The sequence below is a fragment of the Clupea harengus genome, chromosome 19 (assembly GCF_900700415.2).
Source record: "Clupea harengus chromosome 19, Ch_v2.0.2, whole genome shotgun sequence".
In the NCBI taxonomy this organism is placed as follows: Eukaryota; Metazoa; Chordata; class Actinopteri; order Clupeiformes; family Clupeidae; genus Clupea; species Clupea harengus.
The window spans coordinates 15,950,999-15,975,041 of record NC_045170.1 but is presented as its reverse complement, the minus strand read 5'-3'; the positions used below and the strand labels follow the sequence as shown (position 1 = coordinate 15,975,041).

The following is a 24,043-nucleotide window of genomic DNA, read 5'->3' as shown; positions in this document are numbered from 1 at the left end:
CCTATTCTGCATCTGACAGATTCTTTCCTCATGCAAACTGCATTCACACAATGACTTTATTGTTTAACCTCTGATTTCCCCAGAAGCACATTGATTGAGAACCAAATACTTGAACAGATTCTCATTTAAAGAGAGAGCAGAATTGCCAGTGTTCGCATTCAGCACCCTACGTATAGCCTACTGGCAAGTCAGGCGATCCTTGCGTATAGTTGTCTGAATATGCTTGTCAATTTTGAGCTCTACCTCTTAATCTCTGGACCGGTGTCATAGTGCAACCTTTATTTCATTTGGAGGGATAGAGCCCTTGCAAAAAATGCAGGCATCGATGGCCACCTAAAAGGGGTCCTTTCTCTATGTAGCGAGTGTAGAGTTGACGTCATCGTGAATTGAACACGAGTGTTCCTTTGCTTGTGGTCTGGAAAGAGTTGGGTAAAGTAGACAGACTTCACCCATTCAAAACGTTGCGCAGGTATATATCCCGAGTGGTTTGCTACTCCAACATGGGTAAAAGAAACAGGGACAAGCAACGAAAACAACAACAACAGCAGAGGGATGGCAGACCTCCTGGATACATAGACAACAGAGAAAGAGATAATGCCGTGAGTGAAACTAAGTTAGCTTATGCCACCCCACTTGTAGAGGCTATGCTCAGGTTTTTTGCCAGCCAAATCGATTAAACTGCGCAAATGTGATGCTGTGTCTTTCAAACCTACTGTGTCAGTTATTGGGAAGTTGGTTTGATTTACTGTTACCGGATTGCACACGTTCCATGTGACTCAGTGCAACATGCACGAAGCTAGCTTTTCTGGAGCTACAAATGTCGCACATATGATGAAAATGGCTAAACATGCAGTGAGTAATTGTGAATCTTTGCAAAAGTACTGGAGGGAGTAAAATGTTGACCTTGACTTAAAGTAGCTGTCTATAGGACTACTTGTCATTACGTTTTAGCCTCTTTTTTTGTGTTGTTATTAACCAAAAGATAAAAACATTTATTAACTGCAGAAATGCCTTGATATGTTCTCACTTAGGGTTGGGGAGCTGGTTACTCTGAAATCATCAAGGAAAACAAGTTGTTTGAGCAATACTATAAGGAGCTTAAGATCGTGCCAGATGGTGAATTTGAGGAATTTATGGATACCATGAGGGAACCTCTGCCTTCTACCATACGCATCACTGGATACAAAAGGTTAGTTGGAGAACATTCAGGGCAAATTCTGCTCTTTCAGAAGGTTCAGTAACTCGTATTGTAGAGTTCCCCTACTCTTAGTGCAGTGCTAGTTTCTGGTGGATTTATGAACCAAGCAACATAGCTGTACTATCACAAAATATGACTCAATGGGTCTAAATGTGTCAGCTGCCTTTTAACAAAAAAAAACAACATTATTTTCATCAGCCATGCCAAAGAGATCCTTCACACTCTGAAGGAGAAGTATTTCAAGGATGTTCAGGATATTGAAGTGGATGGTCAGAAGATAGAGGCTCCACAGTCTCTCAGTTGGTAGGTTGCCGTCTCTGTTTCACTTCTGTACCAAACCTCAGATTGCATCATATTACATATCTACTGATATAGATTTTTGTATTACAGCTTCAGCCATGCAGGATGGTCTTTCTTATTTTCGAACGAAATGCTATTGCTTATTCCTAACGTTTTTTTTTTCATCAGCAGTTGGCAGACATATTGACAAGGATTCCAGAGAGCCCAAGATAAGGGCGAAATGTGTAACAGGCTGCATGTTAGTTAATCACAAATTCATGTAAATACCTTCTCAAACCCTTTCTGATCCTCCTCAGGTACCCTGATGAACTGGCATGGCACACCAACCTGAGCAGGAAGATTTTGCGCAAGGATCCCCTGCTAGAGAAATTCCATCAGTTTCTGGTCAGCGAAACTGAATCGGTAAGTTGAGAGCATTGCAAGGAAGTGTTTTCACGTTGATAAATAATCCACAAAATAACGAGGCTAATCTGTATTTTCACGTGATTAGCACTTTTAGGTGAATCACCTCTTAACTGTTTTTCCTCTCTTCCAGGGAAACATAAGCAGACAAGAAGCTGTCAGTATGATCCCTCCTCTGCTTCTCAAAATTGAGCCACACCATAAGGTAACACTTACTTTAATACTTTACTGTTACTTTTACAAAATCCATCCTTTTAAGGTTAAAATGATTTCCTTAAGGTTACAATTATTTCAAGATATCATTGCCAGTGGGAAGTTTGTTTTGTCAGCCAGTCTCCTAGACTTGGTCTCCTGGGTAGTTTCACAGTCAGAGAAAGTAGTTTATTTCAAAAGGCTCAAAATTGTCCATTTAATATACAGTCGTGGCCATAAGTTTTGAGAATGACCCAAATATACATTTTCACAAAGTTTGCTGCTTCAGTGTCTCTAGATATTTTTATCAGATGTTTACTATGGAAGACTGAAGTATAATTACAAGCATTTAATAAGTGTCAAAGGCTTTTACTGACAATTACATGAAGTAGATGCAAAGAGTCAATATTTGCAGTGTTGACCCTTCTTTTTCAAGACCTCTGCAATCCGCCCTGGCATGCTGTCAATTAACTTCTGGGCCACATCCTGACTGATGGCAGCCCATTCTTGCATAATTAATGCTTGGAGTTTGTCAGAATTTGTGGGCTTTTGTTTGTCCACCCGCCTCTTGAGTCAAATTCTCAATGGGATTAAGGTTTGGGGAGTTTCCTGGCCATTGTCCCAAAATATCGATGTTTTGTTCCCCGAGCCACTTAGTTATCACTTTTGCCTTATGGCAAGGTGCTCCATCATGCTGGAAAAGGCATTGTTCATCACCAAACTGTTCCTGGATGGTTGGGAGAAGTTGCTCTCGGAGGATGTGTTGGTACCTATCTTTATTCATGGCTGTGTTCTTAGGCAAAATTGTGAGTGAGCCCACTCCCTTGGCTGAGAAGCAACCCCACACATGAATGGTCTCAGGATGCTTTACTATTGGCTTGACACAGGACTGATGGTAGCACTTACCTTGTCCTCTCCGGACAAGCTTATTTGCTGATGCCCCAAACAATTGGAAAGGGGATTCATCAGAGAAAATGACTTTACCCCAGTCCTCAGCAGTCCAATCCCTGTACCTTTTGCAGAATATCAGTCTGTCCCTGATGTTTTTCCTGGAGAGAAGTTGCTTCTTTGCTGCCCTTCTTGACACCAGGCCATCCTCCAAAAGTCTTCGCCTCACTGTGCGTGCAGATGCACTCACACCTGCCTGCTGCCATTCCTGAGCAAGCTCTGTACTGGTGGTGCCCTGATCCCGCAGCTGAATCAACTTTAGGAGACAGTCCTGGCGCTTGCTGGACCAACACATCCTCCGAGAGCAACTTCTCCCAACCATCCAGGAACAGTTTGGTGATGAACAATACCTTTTCCAGCATGATGGAGCACCTTGCCATAAGGCAAAAGTGATAACTAAGTGGCTCGGGGAACAAAACATCGATATTTTGGGTACATGGCCAGGAAACTCCCCAGACCTTAATCCCACTGAGAACGTGTGGTCAATCCTCAAGAGGCGGGTGGACAAACAAAAACCCACAAACTCCAAGCATTGATTATGCAAGAATGGGCTGCCATCAGTCAGGATGTGGCCCAGAAGTTAATTGACAGCATGCCAGGGCGGATTGCAGAGGTCTTGAGAACGCGAGCAGTATTTCAGCAAAATTAAAATTTGTCATTCTTTTTTTTGTTATTCTTAGGTTATGTTGGCGTTCATCTCCGATGTCACAATACATAAAAATATGCTGTCATATTTGTGTAATCTTGTGATATTACTGTACCTTGGCAGTCTACGTGCTTCTTTGGCTTCTGCCGTTGTCTTTGCCATTGTCTCTGCCGGTTCCATATCCTTCAGTTTGTCAACAAATACACGTGTACACTGTCCATTTATATTAACGACAGTGGTGTGAAAAGTGAGCTACACTCTGCAACTTTAGGGGGGGAAAATACCAATTCTCATGGAATGGGGCTTTAACATGCTGTGTGTTTTTTTTTTTTTTTTTTAATTTTTTTTTATTCAACTTACATTTGAGGGTGAAAAGGTGAAACATTTATTTTATTGCCGGCATATGGTATTTTTGTACCTTTTTTCAATTGTCCAGGTGCTGCTAATTCTACTCGTATACAATTATCAAATATAATCATATATTATGAGGTACACAGACATATGTGTGGAATCTCACATTTTCTCTTTTTTTTTTTTATTTAAGTTTATTTTATTTATGTTATGAATTGTTTTGATTGCTTTTGGTCAGTTCTATGACTTCTGTGTCATTTGTAGTATTTAAGCACCAGTAAGTGTTTTATTATTGTCTTTTTTGTGGGTAGATCCTGGACATGTGTGCTGCTCCAGGATCCAAGACCTCCCAGCTGATTGAGATGCTCCACTCTGACATGGACGTGTCTTTTCCTGGTAGGTGATTTATCTTGGATTAATTGTCTAATTTCACAGAATGAGGCTCTGTGTGCATCTTGGGTTTGTTAAGTGCACTATTCCGTTGTTGTGTGTGTACTCTCCTATAGATGTATTAGTATGTAAAAGAGAGTGATCTGTCTGGTTTATTTAGATCAGTGTTATAGTTTCCCTTGTACGTCGCTTTGGACAAAAGCATCTGCTAAATGACTAAATGTAAAGTTATGTGATGGCCATATTCATGACTAGGGGTTTTAACTCAAATGTTCTATTTAGTTTAGATTTCTGTCTACTGTAATTATCTCTCTTGTGTTTTCTTTGATCAGTTGTCTCTCTCAAGTGCTTAACCAGGGAATCAATAGAACTGGCACAGCAGCTGAGTCGCCACTGCACTGTAGAATAATAGTGAGCTGTGCTGTAACATGCACTTTTCTTGACTGTGGTGACGGCCAGTGTGGCTGGCTTTTAGGGACTGTGGATTATCATTTCAAATAAATGCTGGCTCGTTAGGAAGATAATGGCTGCTGGTTCTGCAGTTTTTCATTGAGCATGAGATGTGTTTGAGACAAATTAGGTGTTTATGCAGTAGACTTGGTAAAAGTTTTTAATTCTCTGTCTATCTATCTATCTCTCTCAGAGGGCTTTGTGATCGCTAACGACTCGGACAACAAGCGCTGCTACCTGCTGGTGCACCAGGCCAAGCGGCTGAACAGCCCATGCATCATGGTGGTCAACCACGACGCCTCCTGCATGCCCCGCCTCACGGTGGACCAGGACGGCCGGAAGGAGACACTCTTTTACGACCGCATCCTCTGCGACGTGCCCTGCAGGTGAACACACTTGCATATACACACTGCCGGCTTTGTCAAACACAGTGGTTCACCGGAATGGGGTCCTACACATGCATGTGTATATTGATGCACAATAATACATTTGCATTGACATAATGCTCTAAGTAGTACAACTTAGGTTTTATTCTGCTCATGTCATGTATAGGCAGATGTATGTTAGTGTGGTTGTAGTTTCCTTGTTAGTGTGTATCTCTTAAACCATAGTAAGGTTTTGTCTTTTTTGAGTACCCTGTCCAGTGTGACGAACACTATTTATTTATAGACACAGAGATTGGTTGTGCATGGCAGTGTTTCTGGAGTGACCTTTTAAGGACAAAACAAATGATCGCTTGGATTGTACTTTTTTGATTACATGTCATTTACTTAATGATGTAAAGGACAATTTTCCCAAACCAATGGCGGAATAGGTGTCCGAAGGTTTCAGCGTGTTTGTCTCTCTGCGCTTTGCTGAAATATAATATTTATAAAAGGACCCTGTCTTGGTACAAACATAATTAATCTGACTCCACTCAATTAGGAACTCAGCCTTAGCTCTTGGCTTTTAATGTGTATTGCTTCCCGTTAGGTAGGCTGACCTAGGGTCATTTCTTTGGATACCGACAGTCTATTTTGATGAAAACCCCTTTTACTTTTTAATAACCGGTTTCTTCTAGGAATAGTGTCCCACATGATTTTGCCAGAGCCGAATTCTATCTTTTGGCATATTCCAGGGACACGATCTGTTTTCTAGTTCTGGAGACTAACTCAGAGGCTACAGTGCTGTTACGGGGCTTAGCAGCTTGTTAGATCAAACTAGTTCAGTGACGGCAGCCAGGCTGCTGTTCGATCTCCGTATAACCATTTGATCCAGTGCAGAGGCTGGTCGGCAATCCACCGCTGTATAATACAATTAACAGTTCTGCTGTAGCGTATCTAGCCCAGTTAATTAGCCAGGTCCTCAAGACTTACATATCGCTATTTGGTTTGAAACTAATCCTAGCCAGTCATTGCGGAAACACCGTTACCTAGGAATACTTTTCTAGTTAAGAATTTCTTGAGAAGCCACAGTGGGTCAGAATTTCACAATTTATTGTCAGGTAGAAGTTACTAATACAGTTACAGTTCGGGAATGTTGTTAGAGGGACAATAAAACAAGCCCTAACCCACACCTAATGAGTACTTACAAGTGGAAGAAGGCCATCTGTGTTTTTCCAATCCAAAGATTCCAATCCTGCCTTACAATGATGCAGCAGGCTTTAAATATTCTACCCAGGGAAAAAAAGTAGAAAATGTTTAGGGAAATTGCGAGTTTAAAAGTTTAACAACAACTGTCTACAATTAAAAACAAAAACGTTTTATAATTCGCAGCTGAGTGTTTTGGAATTTTCATTTTTGACACGTTATAGAAAGGAATGATTCAGTGCTGTTTTTATTGCACGCACATACACACACACACACACACACACACACACACACATACACAGATGTGATGCTTATGGGGTTTAGCTCGTGTTTTTGTAGTTTATAGGTGCGATTGCTCTGCAGCACCTGTTTCCAAGTCATTTGATTTGTAATATGCACAGCCTACAAGGAAGCAAACATCTGGGACATAAAGATTCTAACTGACTTTTAAAAAATGCCACAAAGAAGCAAAACAGAAAATTGGCAATGAGTCTGAATGCAACTGATTATTGCGGACGTCTTGGTACAACAATTTCAGCGCTCAGTCTGGTTTGCATGGCGAAGCCCATCAAACGTAGTTGTTTTCTGTTTTCGTACGCCATCATCATATCATGTCGGCCTTAAATGAAAGCAAGAAGGCAGAGTTTCCAGTAGAGAGAGAGAGGGAAAAAAGGGCTAAATGGCTTCTGGGAAGGTTTTGTGGTTACAACATTTGATCGTGTACTTTTCACTGAGAATACCCAGCTGGGGTCCCCCTTGTTTCTTTTCATTTCACGTTATGTTGTTAGTCCAATTAATTACGCTGTAAATTCAACTGTGCTATACACTTTTGTAATGTTCTCTCAATGACGTGATATATTTGCCTGGCAGATGGCAAGGTCACCAAGGATGCACTGTGGATTTGCAATGGAGAGCGAGTGGCTAGATCTGTCGTAACTGTGGCCAAGGGCACACACACACACACACACACACACACACACACACACACACACACACACACTCACTCAAACACACAGAGTCGCTTTAGTGCAATGTTGAAACTGGGATCAGGCACACTGGACCTACCTGGTAGTCTGTGGTCATAAACATTAGAATGACCACAAGTTTGTGCATGAATGCATGCATATTAAAAACAAACACACACACCACATAAATGTGTGTGTGTGTGTGTGTGTGTGTGCACAGAAGAAACATTAAGCCCAGAGTTTCCTGCCAAGCCCAACAGGGCCTGTGTTCAGTACCAGGCTAGGATATGAAAGATGGGCACATGCCTTAAAAAAAACATATGTGGTCAGAGCGTTTGTGCTGCGTTGACGTTTTTCCTTCCCGGCTCGGGACCAGCTTGAGTTCGCTCTGAGCGGCATAATTACAGCCTGCCGGCGGGACCTCTTCAACCCAAACAGATCATGTTGCCCCCACAGGCAAACACGCGGCCCGAAATAGTGGAGTAAAAGGAGGTCAAATTGGCAGTTCGGCTGATGTCACAACTGCAGGAGAAGGGCAACATCCATGTGACCTCCTGTAGGGTCAGAGGAAGTGGACTCGTGCTTAGCTGCCTCAGACAGGCTGATGCTGCAGCCAAGACTCTCATGGGCTCCCGGTTGTTTTTGTTCCGTCTACAACAATGTATATTTAAGCAATATATTTCATTTTATGGATCATCATGTGATTCTAACTGTTGACTGGACGTCATGGTTGCTTAGTAGCTATAAGTGCGGTGAAAACACCCCCCAAAACAAACAGCTGGTTTTTGTGCTGCCTTGTTGAAAGAACATTCTGAAACCCAAAGATGATGGCTGTGTAATGAATCTGAGACTAAGTGCCTGTGTTGTAATGCGTGTGATATTTTGGACAATGCTCACAATATGTCTGTCTGTGTTTTGTTTCCCCTTTGCAGTGGTGATGGGACGATGCGGAAGAACATTGACGTGTGGAAAAAATGGACCACAGCCAACAGCCTGCATCTGCATGGGTATGACCATTTAAAGTTGCATTGATTAAACCCCTAAAGACTCCTCTCTCTTCCTCAAAATGGCACATTTTAGAAGTTTTCTTGGAAAAAGAATCCCTTCACGGCATTAAAATGGCTTGGATGTAATTCTACACATTCGTCTCATTTAGTACTCGCAGAGCTATGATTATGAATATACAGATTAGGCACGCCTGGCTTCTCCGCTATTGGCTCTCGTTTTGACGTAGCCTTATGCTAATGATATGTAAATCACCTGGTCTTTGGTACATTGCTTTTCCAAGGTGGAAATACTCAGGTATGGAATTGCCTGCTTATTTTGCTCATGGTATGTCTTTTATCATAAAAAACATTGTACGGTTATTTAAACAAGGTAAAGAAACTTGATTTTTCACTGGAACCGTATTTAAATACTGCTGCAGACCAGTTTGTCTCTATATGTAGTACACAGTGCCATAATTATTATTATTTTTTTTGTTTATGTTTGGTTCTGCTGTGCTTAGTTACCATCATCACCAGCCTGTTCTCAGCCTACAATAGACCCGAACTGGGTCTTCAGCTCCATTAGTTTGATTGAACAGACAAGTAAATCAGTGTTTCAAATTATCAATGTGTGTTTATGGCATGCTTTTTGGAGCATTATTAAGTGTGTGTGTGTGGTGTGTGTGTGTGTGTGTGTGTGTGTTTACACTCCCAGGCTGCAGCTGCGGATAGCTGTGCGTGGGCTGGAGCAGCTGGCCATTGGTGGGAGAATGGTCTACTCCACCTGCTCCCTCAACCCCATTGAGGATGAGGCAATCATCGCCGCCCTGCTGGAGAGGAGTGAAGGTACCCCACCACACGCTGCCACCCCAGCTCCGTTTCCTACCATGAAGCGTCTTAAGCCTAATTTATGGTAGACCTTTTACGCAGACACGCAGAGCCCTCTCTGTCGTTGCAAACCCTCTCCGTGGCACCATGCACCTCCCAAATTTTGTAACTATCTGTCGAGGCCACGGAGACCGCACGGAGACTGCAGGGCATTGATTGGTCAAACCCATTGCTGTTTACCTTGTGGGTAGTAGCATGCTAACATTAGATAGCTGGCTCAGACACCTCGCAAATCCCCTCAGATGTATTTTTCAGTTACAGTAACAGGGTTTTTACATTGCACAGTCTATTTCTGGCTAACTTAAAACAAATCTAAACCAAAAAATTCAAACAAACAACTTTTACGGAGTTTTGTCCGCCATCTTTTTTTTTTTTTAAGTCGCGATTTCATTGCCTGGTCTTCATCACGCCCCCTACTGTTCTGGCGGTGAATTGCTTTGCGACACCCGCCCAACCGATGGAGAACTTTAAAAGGTTCACAAGTCCGTCGAAGCAACTGCATGGCCACACAGTAACGAAGTCGTAGAAGCATATTTTGCCCTTTACCCAGAGAGCATACAGATAGGAATGTCATTGGAAGGAGTGACAGCATAGTGAATTGGGCTGCAACCAGTTCCTTGTCCAACCAAAAAACTGTGTGACCACAGCAGCCTGATCTAAGTCTCCATTAAAAAAAAAAAAACAACCTCATTATAACTTATAACAAATTGTGACCAGGGTGGCAATGGACATTTGAAATTGCATTAAATGTTCAATAGAATAGCCTTTGCTGATCTGCATGTCTTCTCGAGCAGGTGCCTTAGAACTGGCTGATGCCTCAGCTGATCTCCCTGGGCTAAAATGGATGCCTGGAATCACATCGTGGAAGGTGAGGGATCTATTTCCTCTTGTATATATTTCATAATGTTGAAAAACAGCCTGTTGTTGTTGCCAGCATAAGTCATTGCCATGGACTGTATAATCTACTACTCTGTTCATCAGGAGTTGAGTATGGGCTACAGCTTCACAGTTTTGTTTATCTGTTGTGCCATTGTATAATTGCATTGGGATAAAAGTCTGTGTACAGAGCTGAGAAACATTTACTTAGCAAAGACAGATAGCATTGCATCCTTGGCCTTTCCCTGCTCTTTATTTCCTGACCGGCTTGAACCAAGCAGTATTAGTAATGATGGCTCTTGGATAAAGACCAGCAGTGTTGTGTTAATGAAATGAAATGAATTCTCCTCCCCTCCTGTCAGGTCATGACCAAGGAGGGCCAGTGGTACCCAGGCTGGTCCGACGTGCCGGTCAATAGACACACACAGATCCGCCCCACCATGTTCCCCCCGACAGACCCTGATAAGCTCAAGGACATGCACCTCGAGAGATGGTGAGTCCACCTTCTATACACACACACACACACACACACACACACACACACACACACACTCTGATGCATGCAATCCCATGTCTTTTCATGGGTTAGAGACCCCCCTGGCTCCTGCTTTGATCCTGGGAAATTAACAGTTGCCTGTGAGTGGCTGTAGGTCAATGCCTCATATTGAAACAGAGTGCAGTTCCACTTGTAAACACCAGATGGCAGCACAAGTTCAGGAGACTGATGTTTCTCAGTCTCCGTCATAGGTGCTTAACAGATTTATCTTTCTACTCTGAAAGCCTTATTGTACAAATGGGACGTTTTTAAAAAGCCCTGGGTTTGACTACATTAGACATCTCTCCATTTTAAGTCCCTTCATTGGTAGAGCATGTGACACATGCATGGTTGTAATGTACTTGCTGCAGAAGAGAATATTGAATACCCCAGCCTGTAAACTTATGGTTCGTTTTGTTTAGTTGATATATTTATTGTTCATTTGTTTGCTTTTTTCCCTCCTTATGCTATGGTTCTGAATCCAGTCTTTTTGGGGTCATGCCTGTTGTGCTCCTAACCTGTTTGTGTGTCTCTGTGTGTGTTCAGCATGAGGATCCTGCCTCATCATCAGAACACCGGGGGTTTCTTTGTGGCAGTGCTGCTGAAGAAAGCTGCTATGCCCTGGAACCGTCGCTTTCCCAGGGTAATACACACACACACACACACACACACACACACACACACACACACACAGACACTACTTTCAACATCCGCCATTGTCAGAACACCACAACCACACACACACACCTGCAAGCCTCCCCCACCCCACTGAAGTTCTAGAATAATCCGTGAAACTTTAATCTAATTACACCTGCCCTGTCCTTGAACACGAGGCCAATCGTATTAGTTTTGGCCAGCCTCAAAACGAGAACCACACCAAAGGTTTGAAGAAAAAAAAAGGTCTCTTAGCTCTGTTTTCCATCTTGTTTGACATCACGACCAAAACCCATCTTCAGACTTCCACTGATCCTTGACCCTGGGAGTTCCTAGGCCCTCTCTCTCACTCTAGCTATATCTATATATCTCTATTTCTATATCCCAGCGTGGTCTTCTAGGACAATACTGCTGTTTTTTAACCCACTTCCTGTACGGTGTCTCTGTGGTGCTCTTCAGCCGGTCACTACTGAATGAATGAATGAGTGAGTGGATGGAGTGGTTTAGGGGGGATATCCACAGACATGCACGGATCTGTTCATTTACACCCCAGTGCGCCAAGCAACAGAGCCTGCTTATTTGGGGCTCATCGAGAGGAATTTGTAAATGGGGATTTAGACTGTGTGCGTGTGCGCGTGCGTGTGTGTGTCCTCTCTCAGGTCTCATTAAAGTGCAGCTCAAACACACTAGGGCGCACAGCTGTGACTCGTCTTCTATACACTCCATTTCTCTTGTTTGCTCTCTGCACACACTCTCTTCAGATTGTTTATGGCTTTTCCCCTCCGCTTCTCTCATCTTCCTGCGTTTAATGTCTTAATCTGTGTGTGTGTGTGTGTGTGTGTGTCTCTCTCTCTCTCTCTCTCTCTCTCTCTCTCTCTCTCTCTCTCTCTCAGGTCCTACATCCCCATTTCTTTCATCTATTCATTTTTCTATTGATTCTTTTGCTTGTTCTTTCTGTCTTCCGTCTGTTCCCTCAGTCTCTCATGAATTTCAGACTTCTGTCAGCTGCGTGTCCTGGCCAGGTGTACAATGGTTTGGGCAGTCCCACTGAAAGACGTAGGAATAGAAACAAGGAACCAGTGTTCTAGTTCTTATATATTTTAAATCTCTTTCTTTCTTCCTCCATCCTGCTCTCACTCCTTTCTCTCTATATCTGTTACTCTCCTCCTTTTTTTTTTCTCCCTCTCTCTATCTTTTTTTCTCTCCATAGACCCGAAACAAGGATAAGGCTGAGGCCTCGTCAGCAGAAGCAGAGGTTGTCCCAGGTGAGGAGCAGCCGATCGTGGACTCTCCCCCGAGTGAGGCCCCTGCGGCAGAGGGAGAGACCCCTTCAGAGCTTACCTCCACGGAGCCTGACACCACTGCCACCGCCACCACAGACCCAAAACAGGAACCCGCCGCTAACAAAGGCACAGTGTGTTGGTGAGGAGGATTTCACATTTGTGTGTGTGTGTGTGTGTGTGTGTGTGTGTGTGTGTGTGTGTGTGTGTGTGTGTGTGTGTGTGTGTGTGTGTGTGTGTGTGTGTGTGTGTGTGTGTGTGTGTGTGTGTGTGTGTGTGTGTGTGCGCGCGCGCAAGAGAGAAACAGGGAAAAAGAGGAAGGTGCATGATGATACCGGGATTACAACAGACCTGCATATTCCGTTTAATGAACAGTGTTTCACATGGTGTTTTGTAACACAAACTGTTACCTTTTTTGGCTGCACAGTAATCCTTTTTGACTATTCTTTCCCAAATGGAAATTTGATTGAGTAGTGCCTATTGAAATGCTCCTTAAAAAGGTGGCATTGTTGATTGTTCAGTGACTTGCTGTATTGCACCCATGCTGCCACCTGCTGGTTATTGAGATACTTTCGTAGGCCTGAACCACTCTTAGCTGTACTTTTGTTTTATTTGTGAAACGTTTCAGAGCCTAAAAATGTTGTGTTAGTGTCTGGACTTATGCACTGACAATGGTGTAAGACCAAGATATGTGCTGCTTTACATTTTGGGCTTCATTAAAAATAAAGAAAAATACATCTATATAAAATTAATTAGCCGTTCATTTTGAATCCCTTGCAAATGCAAATCTATGAGTAACATCTAGCCTACAGCTGTCCTTATTTGGGAACTTTTCTTTTTAGTTTTTACTGTAGTATATCCGGTCTATCTTTCTAATAATGATCACCTTCTCATTTCTGAGTCATGCCCATCATTCTCCTCTCACGCATGTTCAAACACATGGATTCCAGGTTGTCTTAACCTTTAAGAGATGTGTTGGAAAGTAAATAACTGTAATAAGGTTTACCTTTCAAGTCTTTGCTAAGAGAGACCTGGTCATTATCATCATCATCATTATTTATTTATTTATTTATTTATTTATTTTTCAATTCCAGTCCTCCACCTTCAAAGAAGATGAGGCTCTTCGGCTTCAAAGAAGACCCCTTCGTGTTCCTGACGGAGGACGACCCCGTCTTTCCCCCCATCCAGTGAGTGTTCCACCCTTCACTGCTGAAATCTGTGTGTGCACACACATTCTCAAACCTGTGTCCATGCGCGCCTGTGTAGAACGCCTCATTTCAAAAGTCTAGAAAGGACCTTGGGCCAGCATTGGCTTGATGCCACTGAATATACAATGCCTGTTTCGATTGTTTTATATATTTATTTCTCAAAAGCTGGCACCCTCAATGCTTTACGGTCCTAAGCTCCCACTACATCTCCAATGACACGTACTTACACATGGTCTTGGGTTCCTTGGCAAAAGCTCCTAGCTTGTCTATTGTTATCATACGAGTAATTTATCCCTGTTGTGATTAGCACGTTTCTCCAGAAGTCTGGGCATGTTTCTCCACACAATGCCCTCATCCACTCAAATGTCTCATTTCAGTCTTTCCCTCACCCCTCTTTCTATTTCCTGCTTTCATATTCTCTCTCACTTGGCAGCCGTTTCTCCGTGCCTTCTTTTCCCCCTCCTCCTCTTCTCCCCTCTCTTTCTCTTGCTCAGCCTCTCTCTCTCTCTCCCATTCCCTCATTCCCTCAGCGGCTTGCGTTAAAGCGAGTGTGTCTTGCTACTTGCGTCTCCGTCCTCTGATCGCTGCGAGCCTGAGCCCAGACAGATGCACACACAGCCGTAGCGCTGGCATGGGGCCATGTTTGATTTGGGGGGATCAGAGACTGCAGCAAGTCCACTGGCACAACTCCCCCCTCTGCACCATATGATCCAATATATTTACTGTGTGTGTGTGTGTGTGTGTGTGTGTGTGTGTGTGTGTGTGTGTGTGTGTGTGTGTGTGTGTGTGTGTGTGTGTGTGTGTGTGTGTCTTCCTGTTCAAGACACACTGTGGATTTTGTGCTGGTGTGCGTGCGCTCAGACTACATCTCTCAAACTACATTATATATGTGCAATGTGTATATATATATATATATATATATATATATATATATATATATATATATATATTTATTTATATTTCTGACTAATTCTGTGTGTATATGCACTAGTGAGTGAGGTGTGTGCATTTCCTGCATGTGCATAGCGTCTGTCATTAATTTGTGTGTGTGTGTGTGTGTGTGTGTGTGTGTGTTCTGCAGAACCTTCTTTGATTTGTCTCCAGACTTCCCCAAGCTGAATGTGCTAACCAGGACCCACGAGGGGAAGAAGAGGCATCTGTACATGGTGTCCAAGGAGCTGCGCAATGTGCTGCTCAACAACAGTGAGAGGATGAAGGTGTGTGTGTGTGTGTGTGTGTGTGTGTGTGTGGGGGGGGGGGGGGGGGTGGTGGTGGTATCTAGGGTTGCAAAGGGGTGGAACATTTCCAGAAACTTTCCATGGGAAGTTTTTGCAAAAGTTAGCCTATAACAGGGAACTGAAATGTAGTTGAAAACAAGTCTAGGCAAGCCTAGCTCAGCTGGACCCTGGAAGCAGCTAGTTGGGAACATTTTACATTGAACATTGTCTGCCAGAAATGTTAACTCATCTAAACCTATGACCTTCTGTTGTTTTTTAACTTTTTTTGTCATATACAGTAGGCTAACTTTTTACAGCAGTGAGAATAGGATGTATGTTTGTCCTATTTTTCTCTCAAACCGACATGATCAAATGAAAGTCCGAAGTCCTCTTGTCAGAGAAAGCACGCTGTATCCATTATTGATTGACAACACAAACAGTTGACTGTATTTATAATCCACAGAAACAAAATTGTCTAGCTGGTTAACGTTAGCAATTCTAGATCTTGCAGAATGATCTTGGTTAAAACAACCCGATTTAATGCAAATTCAGTTGAATTTCAACCCTGCACTGTGCATTCCTCCATCACATGCACAGATCATTCCCAGCATCATGCACATTACAGGATGTTGGGGATTGTTATATATTGTCATATACGACAAGGTAAATACAGTTAGTATAAATTACCCCAAAAATTCCAGTTAATTCCTGTAATTTTCCAACTTTGAATATTCCTGGAATTTTGCAACCCTAGTGGTATCTGCCCAGGTTCCACTTTGTCCTTTCTGGGCTGTTAGGCTACCGTACATGTAGAGACATGTGCAAGACAGGGTGGGGATGGACACAAAGAGGATGCATTTCATCAGTCACCCACACTAAAAGATGAACGTTTCTCTGCAGTACTGCTTCAGAGGAGCACACACACAACACACACACAACACACACACACACAACACACACACACACACACACACACACACACACACACACAGCCAGCAATTCACATTAACTTGGCCTGATTCTGGTGCCAGCTGAAAGGACAAATTCACTGGAACACACATACCCACACACACACAGTGACACCGACACGGTGTTAATAAGGCGAGAGTCAGGTGGAGGTCTTGTGCCATATGGGCCCCCCATTCCACCTTTCCACCTTACACTCGAAGCAGACTCAGTGCTGGCCCACTGGGATCATCTCCTTAACCACACACACTAGCAGTCTCTTTATCTCTTCACACGCACACACGCACACACGCACACACGCACACACGCACACACGCACACACGCACACACGCACACACGCACACACGCACACACACACACACACACACACACACACATAGGGGACAAGTGAGAGATTTTGCTACCCAGCTTGCAGCCAGGCGAGATGGATGTAGTTTGTTACCACAGGATAGAATGTTCTACTACTATTAAATTCTACACACACACCACACACACACACACTTGATTTTATTTACAACCATCAGCAAATTATTTAATAAGGCGTCCTAAACCTGTCAGACGGTAAACAGCATGAGTAATGGACAGGAATAATAGGTGACAATTCTTTAGGCAGCTCTAAAACCAGATGAAGTGTGAAATTTGGTTTCTTTTCCCTCCTTTCCTGGTTCTTGCAGGTCGTTAACACGGGGGTAAAGGTGTGGTCTCGGAACAACGACGGCGAGGAGTTTGGCTGTGCCTTCCGCCTGGCCCAGGAGGTAAAGCCCATCTCAGTAGGAGCTCCTCACCTAAAAATCTTTTATTCAGGAAAAAAAAAGAAAGTTGTTGACAGGAAAGTCGAGGGAACTGTCGGCCCACAGTGCCCTTCAACTGCTAAAGTCAAATAATGCTTGGTGCTTCTGTCACTCGCTGGATATCAATTTAATGGAATCATGGAACCGTTGACCAACAGAAAAAGAAAACTAACGTTCAGCGATCAGGAAATATACTTCGTCAACAAACACATAGGCATTACATAGGTAGTAGGGGTGCAGTGGTCGTAAGATGTGAGGGAACAGTGTCCCCTCTTCATTAGTTTACCATGAGTACTCAATTTGTGTGCGCTCTATGACAGAAACAGAGACCCCTATAGCCACAGAGAACAGTTGTTAGTAGGCTAAGAAGAAGCAAAGATATTGGACAAAACGTGTGCATGGGCCTTATAACCTCAAAGTCTGGCATGACCGGGCCTCAGAACAAAGACATTTGAGAAAAGCTGCTAAATTTGGTTGCGGTAAAACTCCACTGGCCAATTCTTGTTCTGTAGATACCTATTTCACGTTCCTCTTCAAACCATTGCTACATCAGTGTCATACCCCCCTGGCTTGTGGCCAAGAGGCCTTGATCAGTGATCACAGGGGTTGGTGACACACGTTTTACACTTTTAAGAGTAGTAGGTGTGCTAGCACTGTGGGGATGACAACATCTAGTCATGAGCCTTGAATCTGAAGCTCCAGAGAATGTGGGAGTATCCTGCACAGCACCCACAGATGACTCAGGTGGATGGAGGTAGGTAGGACATACCACTGGTCAGACCAGGAAAAAAAGACTGTAGTACTGACTCATACAATGTTATTTCTTCTCTCCGTTATTTATTTACATAGCTGTGCCAAAGACTTGCGGTACTCATCCCCATCTCCAATGTTAATATTTCAGCGGTCTTATGCTTTGATAGAAAGGGCTGCAAAGCAGTGCTTCTGTTACACCAGCCACAAATTTCAGAAGACCTAAGACAGAGATGCAGGAGGGGGTGTGTGTGTGTGTGTGTTATCCTCCCTGTCTTAATGAGGATTAGAAATGAAGCCTTGTATGGTCTGTAGGTGATCATGTAACAGAACTTCACGTGCTATTTTTAACGGTAGAGGTGTCTTGGCATAGTGTGTGGAGCTTGTTGCACCACCGGGGGACCAAGGAAGAAGAAAGTTTGGGTGGTGGTGATGATGCCACCACCAGGTGTTGTTCTTGGTAGATATTTATTTATTTTACAAATTAATTAATACATTTTTTTTTCTCTGGTCTTTTAACTGGTAATGGCCAGCTCGTGGGATTCGTAGCACGGGGCTTCCTGAAAGTCATGATTTTTTTTTTTCAATGCAAACCTGAAGTACAAGTAAACGTAAATGAAATTGAAATGTGAGTGTCTGGATGAAGAGCTAAATCTTCCCCTAATAGCAGTCTGCCAGGCATTTACTCGGTTGCAAAATGAATGCAAATCCAGCCAATCAACTCACTCCCAGGGTTCCTCTTCAACTCGTCTGTTCTTGAGGCGTTGACGAAGGATTTGGGGGAAATGAGTCGAACCCTATTGTGTTTTACGTTGCGCCGAGGTCGTGCTACACTGGCCTAGTGTGGGAAGATTTGAGGATTATAGGATAATGCTGCATTTCCATGCACGCGTGTGTGAGAATTAATTATTTGTGTTTGAAAAGAAGCGTGTGAGTGCATCGTGTTAGTATGTGTGTGTGTGTGTGTCCGTGAGACCCTAAAAAGGGACTGGAGGAAAAATATATGGGCACAAGAAAATATGAGCAGAATATATAGAGTGACCTAAAGACACAAACTGTAAAGGGAAGGGGGCAGACACAGATACAGAAGTTTGTATTTCTAATCCATGTTTTTCTTTTATGTTTCCTCCTCCTCCTCCTCTTCAGGGCATCTACACGCTGTTCCCCTACATCAATGCGCGGCGAATCACCATCAGTGTTGACGATGTGAAGTGCCTCCTCACAGAAGAGAACCCCTTCCTGAGCAAGCTGAGCACCGACGCCCACGCACAGGCCAAGAAGCTGGGTCAGTGTCACTCCGCCACACCCCGGCCTGCACACTCACTGGGGTCACACACCCTCTCGATGGGGTCACACGCAAACAACACAACAAACACCAGTTGTCCTGCCTACTCGCTGGGGTTGCCCGCAAACAACACAACAGACACCAGTTGTCCTGCCCTCTTGCTGGGGCGCCCGCAAACAACACAACACAACAAACACCAGTTGTCCTGCCCACTCGCCCGGGTCACCCGCAAACAACACAACAAACACCAGTTGGTCTGCCCTCTCGCTGTCCTAGCTGACTGAGTCCAAGGACGTCTGTGTCTGGGGGTATTTGTGTGATTGTAGGGGTCACATTTGGACGCCTGGATCAGGAAAATGTTGGAGGTTACCCTCAGGAAAAACACCATGTTTTTAGGAAGTGTAGTCTAACCAGCTAACAGTCAACATAACAACCATCAAAATAAATGTGAGGTTATCTGTGGATGGATATTATGAATGACCGCTACAGACAACACATTAAAAAAAACATTTAAAAACAATCAAACCTGCTTTCAGTGGAATTGGCATGATGTGCAACAAGCCCCCCCCCCCCCCCCCCCCCCCCCCCCCCCCAACCACACACACAGTCACACATGCAAGTGCATTTGTATGGCTGGCTGTGTTTTTGATGCAATCCTTTGTAATTAACTGTAATCCTTTGTAATAGCACTTCAATCTCTGTTTGTCTTTTCACTTCTTTTAGCAATGGGAAGCATCGTCCTGAGATACCAGCCAGATCCAAAGTGAGTGACGCTTAGTCTTTTTCAGCTTGATGCTGTGATTCTCTGGAATAATTTGGAAGATATTCAGATGTGCTGAAATGTAGATTATTTGCCCTGTTTTGATGCATTGCAGGTCTTGTTCGAGGTCCTCGTTAATATTCAAGTGCATTTGTGTGCCTTTTGTTGGCATGAAGCCCTGCTGGCATTGTTAGGATTCTAGTTACTCCCAGAATGAGGGGGCACTTTAGATTGTGTTGTTTCTTTGTGTGTGTGTGTGTGTGTGTGTGTGTGTGTCTCCTTGTATTTGTGCACACTACAGTTATAACTATGTAAACAAATGAATATGCATGGGACAAACACACACACACACACACACACACACACACACACACACACACACACACGCACACCATCACAGAGTAAAACAAACACTACTATAGTTCCTCTTCTCCTTTTTCTGGGTAATTAGTGGGTTGCTCTGACCCGAGCACAGAGTTCCCACTTTTAACAGGGAAATTACATGACATTGTTTTACACAAGAGAGTTGCGCAAGAGTCGGTATGTAACTCTTTTGTGGCGATACTGAATAGCAGTGTTGCGTCTCCCTGTTGACAGCCAGGCGATCCGAAGCAATGGATGGGGAGAAATACATGTGTTATGTTCTCCGTCTGTCTCTCCGTTTGATCGTCATCTCGCTATAGATAGTATGATTTAGTTGGGCATGTTGCAATGTAGGGGTGTGTGGCTGGCTGTGCATATGTGCTTTCTGTGATGTATGATGAGCAAACTGAGGGTTTGTGTGCCAAAGACTTCCACAAATAGACACACGCTGCCCTTTGTTGGCCTGAATTAGCACTGGAAGCACAAGTGCATTGAAATGTAAAGCCCCTTTTAGAGCTCACACTTTAACTGCTTCATTAACATCAGTGGCTGCACCAAATAAATTATAGCTACCAAGGCCGGCTTGACCTCAATGTTGGCGCAAGCCATTTGAGCAAACGGCTAATAGGATTTTTTTTTTTTCTCCCCAGTACGTCGTCTTGTTAGCATTCCCTTACAGTGCATGTTAGGATAAATTGCTTGTTTTGAAGCAGAGCTCAGGACTTTGCGTCGATGATGTGACAGTACTTGTGTTTCTTAGAAAAAGGATGATTAGGAATGTGTTGCATGTGTGAAGTCTCGCTTCCCCGCTACAGAGAATCGCACACGTACATGTGGGTGGTGATTCTCACACATACACACACACACACACATCAGCATGCTTGGATATGTTGGCGTGTGTGGGTTCACACACATGTACACAGAGAGCCACAGTCACCCTTTTATGTCACTGCCTACACAAAAACCTGTGTGTGTGTGTGTGTGTGTGTGTGTGTGTGTGAGTGTGAGAGTGTGAGATATTTCACTGAGTAAATTGCGGTAGTGGAGGTGTGTTCAGCATGATGTGTCTCTGGGATTGGATCCCCTTTTCTGGAACCCTCCTCTTAGAACACATGGCTCTCAGTGGCGCCACTGTGAAACATCTCTCTTCCTCCAGCCCTCCCACTCTCTCTCCGCTCTCCATCTCTCTCTCCGCTCTCCATCTCTGTCTATCTGCCTTTCGTCTCTGTCTCTGATGGTCTTCCTCTCACTCGCTTTCGCCGCGCTCTTAACCAGCAATTACTCCCTCTCTTGTCCCTTCCCACTAATCCTTCCATCTGTCTTCCTGTCATGGCATCGCCCTGCATTACACTCTCTCATCCTCTATCTCTCCATCTCTCTCTCTCTCCATTTCTCTGTCTCACTCTATCCTTTCCTCTCTTGCTCTCTGTCACTCGTTTGCCCTCTATTTCTCCTGCTGCCTTCTCTTCCTGGTGTCATCCTTTCCTGCCATCAATCTCACTCTGACCTGTTCACGCTCACTTGCTTCTCCTGTCTCTACTGTGAATACCTCCACACACTCTTTCTCTCGCTCTTTGTCTCTGTCTCTCTCTCTCTCTCTCCCTTTCTCCCTCTTTCTGGCGGTCTTGTTTTTCTCCTGGAGGCCTTTCACGTCTTCTCTTTCCTAGTACACAGTGATTTGCACACAAGAGATATTCACACATTGATGTTCAATAATGCTGTTGTCTGACCCTGATGTGTTCCCTGTCATTCTTGTATGGTCATTAACTCACACCCATTTATCATTTCCCTCTGTCTCCTCCTTCTCCCTTTCTCTCTCTTCTCCATCTGACCCCCCCTCCCCCCTGTTTCTTGCTCTCTCCTCCTTCCTCTTCTCCCCAGTAACCCGGACCTTCCCCAGTGTCCCATCGAGCTTTGCGGCTGGCGAGGCAAGACGTCCATCCGGGCCTTCGTCTCGCGCAACGAGCGGCTGCACTACCTGCGCATGGTTGGCGTGGAGGTGTTCCTAAACAAGCAGGGCCAGAAGGGAGGCGACACTGCCTCCGAAGCCAAGGAGGGGAACACCGCCAGCGTGGACGGAGAGAAGCAGGAGGGGGTCCCTCCGATTGAGGACCAGGAGGTCCCGGTAGGAGACGAGAACGGGTCCAGTGCCAACGGCACCAAACCTGTGAGCAGCACCTGAGATGGAAAGGGAGGAGAGAAAGGAAGAGGGGCTTCTTGGCTTTTAGAGGTGTTGAAGTAGCAAGACTGGCATCCGGCCAAATTGTGCTGGAGAATTTAAGCTCCTGTCTGCAATATAACAGCCCATTTTCCATGGATGCTCTTGATTCCTTGGAATCGTCACCTAGAGATATAAAAAAATGACTTTTTTTATATATATATGACCTTTTTTAATGTTTGGATTTAAAGGCTTATGTGCCTTGTTTTATCCTTTGCTGATGTTTTTGTCATTTTAAGTTAAATACACATAAATTCACTATTTCAACATAGTGCCACTTAACTACATTAATACTGCTGAGTTCTCGGTCATGTATGGATACAGCTTAATCTGCAGTGGAAGTGGTTGGTCTGGCAGATTCATTCAGATTGTATTCAGTTACCATATTCATTTTCTTTCTTGCAAGATGCTTTATTTAGAGAATGCCTAAAAATAAAAAATCCTACTATGTATAATTTATGTGGTCTTCAAGTATTGTGGTTTACATGTTATGACATAAGCCTCCAAATTGAGGACACTAAAACTACAGTTGAAAACTCAATGGGTTCCAGAAGGTGCCCGTCATCAGAAGGTTCTAAGGACTTTTATGGATTATCCAATTGAGACAAACTGAGTAGTCCCTATACAGGCTTGAGTAAGGAGTCTGGGCGGTTCCGCCTTAAAAATACAATTTGTATCGTTAGGATTGAGTCCACTCTATCTTGAGGGAGAGGGTTGTGAGGCACAGGTAGAGTGAGTGCCATAGCCAGTGGGAAGGTTAAGTTTAACTGGCTCCGTGACGAGGCCCATCGCTAAAAGAAAAAATAAACCGTCCAGAATCATCCCCGTTCCCCTTCAAACACACGAACAGAGGGATGAAAATCATCCTTTCACATTCGCAGTTGCCTCTGAGGCGAACCAGGGAGCAGAGCCGAATGTGTTGAAGGGTAGGCCGCTTTTACCCACTGTGAAATATGAGACAAAGCAAGCTATGCTGGCAGCAGAGATGACTGGATCACGTTTTGCACACCCAAATGGTCCCGTACCCCAGCAATGACAGACAGACCGAAAGGGTTTCTCACTGATCCTGAGCCAGTGGAGAAGAATATGAGGAAAAAGAAAACTTGATATATCTGTCTCTCGGTTCAGTTCATGCCACTTAGTGAGGAACAGGAAATAAAAGATCTGGACGGAGGGAGAGAGCCTTCAGAGGAAGTCGGCTAAGGACTCGAAGTAGGCAGACTGTGAGTGTGTGTGTATTGGAGAGCGAGAGTTGCTGTGCCTTTTTAGCTACAGTCCCTGCTGCCAGCTCGCTCATACTCCTAATGAAATCCTCCCCCACAAGAGCATAGCACATTCACTCTACCACTCACTGTCCTATTCTTTCCATGTACCCGTCTTCTCTCCCTATTCTGTTATTTTAAGTATCTTTTCACATTCCTCGTTCGGTCTCTGTTCTTCCGCTCTCCTTTTGTAGTCTACTGTTCCTCTCCGTTTCTCCTCTTTCTGTCTCCATATCTCATCTCACACTCACTCCAGCATCCCCTAAAATCGCCTACACACATCCGCTGTTGCTCCACGTCCCATCCTTTAGATCAGTGTTTCTCAACTGGTGGATCGCGTCAAAAAAAGTGTGTAGCTTTTATGAATCATGAATGGGTCGCGGACTGTCTGTGTTCCCTCAGAACTTGAATGATTTTTGTGGAAAAATAAATTAACAGTTTGTAGCTTTTAAAAAAAAAATGCAAACGTCTTGAGTCTTCGCGGTTCTCGAGGCTCAATCATTAAGGGAAAAGGGAGCGCTCAGAGAGGAGAGTAAGTAGCTACTGGGTGAAAGTCCAGTATGAGAGTCCTAAGTGTCGGCTGGAGTAGGCCT

At 44.0% G+C, this 24,043-nt stretch overlaps 1 protein-coding gene across 1 annotated transcript; it reads left to right on the top strand.

Annotated features, from left to right (window-relative positions):
- Window positions 1–372: 372 nt before the first annotated feature.
- On the top strand, window positions 373–22,643 carry nsun2 (NOP2/Sun RNA methyltransferase 2). Its single transcript, XM_012818319.3, has 19 exons — window positions 373–599; window positions 1,032–1,189; window positions 1,397–1,501; window positions 1,795–1,900; window positions 2,034–2,105; window positions 4,349–4,433; window positions 5,071–5,263; window positions 8,343–8,417; window positions 9,112–9,242; window positions 10,079–10,152; window positions 10,523–10,653; window positions 11,242–11,338; window positions 12,560–12,771; window positions 13,724–13,816; window positions 14,919–15,054; window positions 16,696–16,776; window positions 18,709–18,847; window positions 19,571–19,610; window positions 21,852–22,643. The coding sequence occupies exons 1-19, from the start codon at window positions 501–503 to the stop codon at window positions 22,150–22,152; spliced, it is 2,328 nt and encodes a 775-aa protein (XP_012673773.1). The 5' UTR covers window positions 373–500; the 3' UTR covers window positions 22,153–22,643.
- The last annotated feature ends 1,400 nt before the right edge of the window (window positions 22,644–24,043 follow it).